Source organism: Odocoileus virginianus, unplaced genomic scaffold, assembly GCF_023699985.2.
Source record: "Odocoileus virginianus isolate 20LAN1187 ecotype Illinois unplaced genomic scaffold, Ovbor_1.2 Unplaced_Contig_19, whole genome shotgun sequence".
Classification (NCBI taxonomy): Eukaryota; Metazoa; Chordata; class Mammalia; order Artiodactyla; family Cervidae; genus Odocoileus; species Odocoileus virginianus.
The window spans coordinates 674,836-682,936 of record NW_027224336.1 but is presented as its reverse complement, the minus strand read 5'-3'; the positions used below and the strand labels follow the sequence as shown (position 1 = coordinate 682,936).

The window sequence follows — 8,101 nt, the reverse complement described above, 5'->3', positions numbered from 1 at the left end:
GTATTGCAGGATCTACTTTATTAAGCCGAGCCCACTGTATCTCCGAGGCCTGCTGTGCGGATCTGCGACGGGACCGGCGTCCTCACGTCGGAGGAGTCCAGGAAAAGCTAACCCTAACCCTAGCCCTCCTGGGGCACCCCGGGCTCCGGCCGGCTCTCACCACTAGGGGGCGCGCTGGGCTCGCCGGGCCGGCCGCAGCCCTCCTCGCAGGTCCTGTCATTCTCTGTATAAACAAGTTACGTTCAAGTGTTTAGGATATAAATTACGACCATGCCGGCTGCCTCGGAAGGAATGTAAACACAGCACTGTGGTCGGAGCAGACTCTGAAACTGACTTCATAATTTATAGCAGGCCCCCGAGTAGCTCAGAATAAAAGGGGAAAAAAAATCCCTATTTAACTACACATACGATAAAGCAGACAGAAAAAAAAAAAGTTTAAATCACAGCGAAATTTTGGAAAATATAGAAAGGAAGCCTCAGGATTAGGCAAACAGTTAGGACTTTGTAAAACAAGATGTTTAACTGAGGTCGTCTTTGGATTGAAAACTCGCTTGGCATGCAAAGGTCCCTGGGTGGGAGATGTCCACTCGGGGGTATCTGGGGCCTGGTGACCGACTGGGGACAGCTTGCAGGAAGTGGGAATGCAAGACGAGTCCTCAGCTCAGACTCAGCACCTGGAGAAGCTCTGCCTCGCTCAGGGGTCTGCAGGCTGCTCGGACCTGGGGCTGGACGGCACCAGGCCCTCTGCCCAGGCTGGTCTCCTCTCTTGGTCCAGAAGTTCTCATCCCGCCTTCAGCATCTGTGACTGGGAAGGCTTGGAAACTGAGCAAGAAAGGAAATGGCCAAGAGGGAATCTCAAGGGAAACCACGGCTCCCTGGAGAAGGACGGATGGGAGCAGAGAGGCAGACCGGGGAAGCACGTGGGGGCCGACCTCTGTGCCCCGAATTGGGGGTGGACACATGCCTGGTCCTGCTTCTGCCTCTGATGCCGGGACCGCCCACACCCTCCTCACCGTCCCCTCCGGGCACAGGGATCTGACAGCCATCCAAGGAACCAGGGCCTATGTCCTGGGTGCCTGCCCTCTGTTCTGCCGGTGGGGAAAGGAAAGCTCCAGGTGCAGAGGCCCGGTGCACTCGGGAAGGACAGCGAAGGGCAGAGGCTCCTCAGGCCTTATCTCGCCTGGTTTTCCTTTAAGCTCCTTTTGCCTTCTGGTTTCGGTTTAGCCAGAAAGAGGGAGGGTGAAGCAAAGAAATAACAGAAAACGTTTCTTCTTCCCTTTCTCTCCCGAGAAGACCCACAATCAGAACCTGGCCTGCGTTACTCAAGGCTCAGACCCCACACCACGCCAATTACACAGCTTAGAAAAAAAATCCTGCCCAGTGTAGAGTTGCATCGTCCTGGCGATCAGATGCCCGTGGAGGAGAGAGGTCCCCCTGGCAACTATTTGTTATATACATTTTATTGAAAAAATTGTACATCAAAATAGTTTGGCAAACTGTAAAAGTATACATAAGTGCAAATATATCCTCCTTTTAAAATACAAGCAAAGTGTGAGTATACATGAAGATCATAAAAATATCTTTAAACTATGGTGGTAGAAAACAACCTTGTAAAAACGTTGTATTGTCACAATACTGGAGACCACGGTTCTTAAACTACACACATTGTTGCTAAATACTTTCTTGATAATGTTCTTTGGCACCTGTATCCAAAGGTAACATTTGGCAAAACACAGCTCTCCCACTGAGCCAGGCAACAAGATGGGGCACTCTTGGAAACTTGTGCCGGGCACTGCCTTTTTTCTTTTTTTAAAAAAAGCACACACATTTTCCATAGACAAAGAAACACACACACACACATAGCCCGTCTGTGTGTTTCAGACCCTGATTACTGATGGCAATGAAGATCCCAGAGTGCCACGTTTGTGTTTTCTGCGTGATAAGTTTTCACCATCTCCCATCACTGGGAGCCTGCGTGTGTCTGGGGCATTACCTCGCCAGGGGTTGTCCTACCAACGGTGACAAACATCAGTGCCTGACGCTCATCTCGGGTCTTCAAGTGACTGGCGTGGCCACACTGGGAGTCCACCACGGCCATCGCCCCGGGGGCTGCGGGGGCCTGGGTGGCCCCTGCCCTGCATTCACATGACACAGGGCTTAATGTCCTGGCAGACGCTCTGGTGGTGGTGGTGGTGGTAGTAGGGGCCGCTGGCAGAGGGGTGGAAGGAGGAGATGCCGTTGAAGTTGAGGACGAAGTCTTTCCTGTCGCACACGGGCGTGGAGTGGTGCTGGTATCGAGGGAGCCCCACTGAAAGGGGAGAGAAGAGAAACGCTCTTAAGAAACGTTCCACTCAGGGCACGGCCTGTGATTCTTAAAATTGTCCTTTAACATGCATCTCATTTTGACTCCAAGAGGGTAGGCCTTTCTATTGCTGAAAACCTGGGAGAGGAAACCCACCCCAGAAGTGTCTCAGAGCTTCAAGCTTTGGCCACAGGATGACTCTGGAATTCTGGTTTGGTGTTTGGTTTTGAGGGGCCCACAAGCATGGAGCACAGGCCGCTCACCCAGAAGCCAGACTCTCCGTTCCTGAGTTCCTGTTACTCCTGGAGGCCGGAGGGGCTCTAACGGTTACCGGCCCAGGCCCTGGGCACTGGCCCTAGGGCTCCCTCCCCAGAAACACCACCATGGGCTCCTCGCCTCTGGTCTCCAGCACCCCGCCCCGCATTATTTCCCAACCAACTGATCGCCTGGCAGTAGCAGGAGGAGGGTGGGGGCAGAAAACTCGGTGGCGGCTGGAGGGGGCCGGGGAGAAGGCTCCCATCTTCTGGGGTCGCGCCTCTAGACAAGGGAGACCCCGAGAACAGAGCCTGCCCTTGGACGAGGGCTCGGCCGCGGCCCCTCCGCCGCGCCGGGAGCCCCTGGAACTCCGGGCCGGCCCGCAGCCTCTCCCTAGGCCTGAGGCCGGCCTCCTGTCGCCGAGTTTTGCTTTTGCTTTCTCGGCGCCTCCGGCCCGGAGGCCGCAGTTGGCTGGGGGTCCAGCGGCTCAGGCCTCTCAGGCCCCGCTGGGCGAGGCCTGCTCCCCGAGGCCTCTCCAGCCTCCCGCGCTAGGGAATCGGCAGCCCTCGCCGGTGTCCGGCGGGCGGGTCTCCGCGCGCACACCCTACCCCGCGGCCCGGCGCCTCGCCCGGTCGCCCTGCGCTTGCGGAGCCGCCCGGCAGCCCCGTAGCCAGGAGCTCCGCACGCGTTCGGCGTTGGGCGCCGCCGACTGCGGCCCACCGCGCGCCCCGACGCCAGTCCCTGCGCCGCGCAGGTGTGCCCGCCGGGAGCTAAAGCACCTGGCGGCGCCGCTTCTCGCGGCTCTAATCCGCGGCCCCGTATGGCGCTTTGAAGAGGACGAGGGGCCTCCGCGAGCACGCGGGCCTGGGCCTCCCGGGGCCGAGATGGGAGCGCGCTCCGGACCCTTTCTCAGCCTCCCCGCTCCACTCGCAGCCCCGGGTTGCTGAGGGGCCTGGCCCGGGAGACGTCTGCCAGGCCGCGGGGAAGAGCGTTGGGGGAGGCGGGGGTCAGAGCACTGGAGGGGCGGTGGGGGTGAGGAGGGACAAGCACAGCGTCCAGGCGGGCCAGGGCCTCCTCAGGCCGCAGACTTGGCCCGGAGGCCGCGCGAGTCCCCGGGGTTTGGGAGGCGGTGTCCCTTCTCCCCTAGACGAGCCGTGTCGCCGGTCTCCGCGCTTCTGGGACCTGGGCGCGCCTGGTGTGCGGAGCGGGGCGAGGGTGGCCTCTCAGAATGACCAGAAAGCTCTTTCTGCGCGATTTTGAAAGTTTAGGGAAGTGTTTCACAGCAACCATGAAGCCTCGGGGTCCAGGTGGTGGCCGAGCGGGCGGCCGGAGCAGGGAGCCATGAGGAGAGGCCGCGGCGCCCGCAAGAGAACGCTGGGCGGGAGAGCGCGCCGCGCGCCGCGCTGATTGACAGCCAGGCCGAGGGGGTTAAAGAAAATAAGAGCGGAGGGTCGGCTGTGTTGGTTACTTGTTGAAATTCCCATAAAACTGAACAAGACTCGGCTCTCAGTGGGTTGAGTCAGGCTGGAATCCTCTCCGGTGTGGTCCGCCCAGACGGTCTTTGTTTAGTTAACCTCTGAGACCCGCAGTTAAAAGGCCTATTTGGGAAACTTCACCGTCCAGGGAACCAACATCTTTTGCCCATTTCTGGGCTTCCTCTCTCCCTGACGCTCTGCTCCCACGCCGATGCGCGAACGTACAATGCAGTCGTATCAGCCTGGGAAACCCTCTTCCACTTGGTGTGGGTGAGGGTCCGCTCCAGCCCCGCTTGCCTGGCACACCAGCCCGCCACAGAAGAGTTAACATGAGGTTTATCTCCACGTCCCCATAAACCTGGCTAAATATTCAAATTCCCTTCTCCACCGTGGTCTGATCCCTCCCACCTCTCACCGCGTTAGGCAAGTCAATAAATTTTCATAATCTGCAACCAACAGTTTACACCAGCAACACTGTAAGCGGGGCCCAAGGGCAGGCCTTTCTCAGGGGAGCCCCCTGGGCCCTGGGGCCTGTGGGCCTAGGCGGCACCCAGGTGTCATCGACTTGGGCCCACTGAGGGAAGGCCGGGGCACCCCTCCTGCCTGGCCACACGTCCTTCCTGTGAGGGTCCTGCGACCCCTCTGTTCCTGGAGGCGCTGCCTCCCTGCTCCAAACGCCTCTCAGCAACGGCCCAGTGCAGCCCACCCCATGCAGCCCACCCCTTGCAGCCCACCCCGTGCACCCCACCCCATACTCTCCAGGGGACAGAGCAAAACCAACTTTAAAAGACAAAAGAAAGCAGCCAAGGTCCCCTTCCAAGGTCCCCTAAGGAGCGAGCCTTCTCCCTCAGCTAAGCCAGGCCTGAGCTCTGAGCACTGCAGCCCGCGGAGACGCTGGGCACCGGCGCTTCCCACCCTCCTCGAGGGGTGGAAACTCCGGAGGCCCGGCGGGCGCCAAGGGTGCGGGGGAGGCCCTGTCACCCCACCCTCTCCAAAAGGGCTCCAGCGTCGCCTAGGCCTCGGCCGCCCGAGCCGGGAGGTCAGAGGCGACGGCCCGCGGCCGGGCCGCACGTTACCTGGGAGGTCCTCGCGGGCGTTTTGGTGCAGGTAGCTCTGCTCCAGCGAGTAGGAGGACATGCTGCTATGCAGGCCGGCGGGGGCCGCGGCTGTGCTGCCCGGCGTCAGGGCGGGCGGCTGCTTGAGGTAAGGCGAGGCGCCGGGCGAGCTCCAGTGCGCCGCGGGGCTGGTGTAGGGCGAGTGGCACTCGATGGCGCTCGCCACGGCCGGGGACGAGGGCACGGGGCTGCTGCTGCTGTCCGGGCCGTAGTCCCCGCCGCCGCCGCCGCCGCCCCCGGCCGCGCCGACGGCCCCGGGCCCGGCGGGCACCGGGCAGCTGGCCATGTAGGTGGAGCCCGGGTTGGGCGACATGTGCGGGACGTGGTGGTGGTGGTGGTGGTGCGCGTGGCCCGGGGCGCCGGCGCCCGCGTCGTAGCCCGCCGGCATCATGTCGAGGCCGCCATAGCCGCCCTGCCCGTGGCAGCCGAGCGGCGCCGACGGCGGCGCCTGGAAGTCGAAGCCCTGCGGCAGCAGCGAGGCCCCGAAGCCCAGGCCACTTACCACGCGGTGGTACATGGGCTTGAGCGCCTGGCACTTCCGCCTGAAGCCGCGCGGCCGGCGGCGGAACGAGCCCTCCTCAAACATGAACTCGCTGGCCGGGTCGATGGTCCAGTAGTGGCCCTTGCCCGGCCGCCCGAGGCCCTTGGGCAGCTTGATGAAGCACTCGTTGAGCGAGAGGTTGTGGCGCACGGAGTTCTTCCAGCCCTGGTAGGAGCCGCGGAAGAAGGGGAAGCGGCTCTGCAGGAACTGGTAGATCTCGCTGAGCGTCAGGCGCTTGGTGGGCGAGCTCTGGATGGCCATGACGATGAGCGCGATGTACGAGTAGGGCGGCTTCTCCGGGCGCCGCAGCCCCGCGCTCGCCTTCTTGGCGCCGCCGCCACCCGCGCCCGCGCCGCCGCCCGCGCTCTTGCAGGCGTTCGGGGCCGCGCTGGCCGAGGAGGCGGCCGAGGACGAGGACGAGGACGAGGAGGCGGCCTCCAGGGCGGCGGCGGCGGCGGCGGGCGGCGGGCTCATCAGGGCGGCCTGCAGCGCGCCGGGGCCCGGGCTGCGGGCGCGGCGGAGCGGGGCCGGCGGCGGGCGCGGCGGGGGCGGCGGCGGCCCGCCCTCGGAGGTCATCGGGCGCCCGGGAGCGGGGCCGGGCGGCGGGGGCGGGCCCGGGGCCGGGCGCGGGGGCGCGGGAGCGCGGGCGGCCCAGAGGTCCGGCGAGCGCCCTAGCCCTCCGCCCGTGCTGCAGCCGCGGCCGCTGCGAGCCAGCGCCTCGCCGTCGCCTCCCTCAGCCCTGCCGGCGCTTCTGGCCGAAGCCGCGGGCCGCCAGCGGCACCCGGCGCATCCCTCCCCGGGCCTCGGGCCCGGCCTGCGCAGCGGCCTCCGGGCCGCGGAGCCGGAGTGGCCGGGCGGCTGCGCGCGCGAGCAGGGACCGCGGCTGGGACCCCGGGGACGAGCCCGACGTCTCCCCTCAGGAGCGCGGCTCGCTCTGTCTCTCGGACTTCCTCCTCCCGGGCCTCCCCCGTCCCCCCACCGCCCGCCCCCTCCTCCCCGCCCCCCCCCCTGGAGGGAGCGCGGGGCCGGCGCTCACTCCTCACCCCCCCCGCCGCCGCTGCCGCCGCCGCCGCTCCCTTGCTTATCTCGCTCCTGGCTCTCAGGGGTCCCCCTTGGCCTTTTAATGCCTCTCCGGGGCTCTCTCCCTGTCCCCCCACCCACCAGCTTGCAAGCCTAGGGATCGCAGCCCAGCTCACATTTGCCTCGGAAGACACCGCCGCCCCGCCCCACAAAGCCCGACCACCTAGACTTTAGGGAACCTCCTTTCTCTCTGCCCCCGACAGCACCCCTGTCGCCCATCCCGGAGCCAAGCGCCCCTGGCGGCGCGGCCCACCCGGCTCCTCCCCTCCCCTCCCCCCTCCCCCCGCTCCCCCCGCCCCCCCGTTCCCCCCTCCCCGGGCCGGTCCTCGACCGAGTGTGCGGCCGCAGGACCTCCGTAGCCACTGCCCCCGCGCCCGCGCCGACGCCGTCCGCCCGCCGCGATCAGACGCTGCTGAGCCCCCGCCGCGCGCCGGGCGCCCGACGCCCAGAGGTAACGCGCCGTCCCCGCTCCGGCCCGGCCTGCAGCCCCCGTAGCGGCGGCAGAGGCCGAGGCCGGGCCCCGTGGAGACACTCAGGTCGGAGAGGACGCCTGTTTGCATCTATCTCCACTTCCTTTCGTTCCCACTTGAGAGTTTGTACAAAATGCAGGAAGAAGGTCCCGCGGAGTGAGGAGTGAGGTGGCCGGGTTTGTTCTCTGTGTTGAAGCGGGGTGGCTGCTGTCACCGGCCTGACACCCCCGGCACCCGCGCCGCCCCCGCCGGCCCGCGAGGCCCCTCTTCGAAGCTGCCCTCCGGGGACAGAGCTCCACCCAGCGTGGCCGGTCCTCTCCAGCTAAGCAAGAGGCAGGCCGGGACGCACTCCCAGTGAGTGCACCGTTAGTTTCTGGATTACACGTGCAGGGTCTGGGCTGGAACAGGGTGGCGGGACGGAGGCCTGGGAGCCGCTGGGGCCGCAGAGGGCTGATGGGGCATCCGGAGCGGGTGCTGCAGACCGCGGACCGCAGGGGAGGCAAGGCTGCTCAGAAGGGGCGGCTCGGCGGGGTGGGGAGAAAGGTGGTGCAGGGTCCCGAGAACGTGGCGGCCAGAGCCGCCGGCTGGAACAGGCCCTAGGCAGGCCCTGGGGCTGCCCCAGGTCCTCAGGCGGCCCTGAGCCCCGGGCTGCTCCAGGCTGAGCGCGCCGGTGGGGCTGGAGGGGGGAGACGGAGGGCGGGAGGGGAGGCTGGGGGCTGGGCTGGGCTGGGCTGGCCCCAGACAGTGACCTGAAGTTGAGTGGAAGCAGGCTTTTTCCATCAAACCCTGCCTGGATACCACACACAGAGGCCGAGTGTCAGTTTACTGCCCTGAGCCCGGCTCCTTTTCCCTAAGCTCCACTG

At 65.2% G+C, this 8,101-nt stretch overlaps 1 protein-coding gene across 1 annotated transcript; it reads right to left on the bottom strand.

Moving 5' to 3' along the window:
• Window positions 1-1,398: 1,398 nt before the first annotated feature.
• On the bottom strand, window positions 1,399-6,667 carry FOXF2 (forkhead box F2). Its single transcript, XM_020884221.2, has 2 exons — window positions 5,109-6,667; window positions 1,399-2,308 (listed from the first exon to the last, which is right to left on the bottom strand). Exons 1-2 carry the CDS (start codon window positions 6,262-6,264, stop codon window positions 2,142-2,144), a joined length of 1,323 nt encoding a protein of 440 aa, XP_020739880.2. The 5' UTR covers window positions 6,265-6,667; the 3' UTR covers window positions 1,399-2,141.
• Window positions 6,668-8,101: the final 1,434 nt, after the last annotated feature.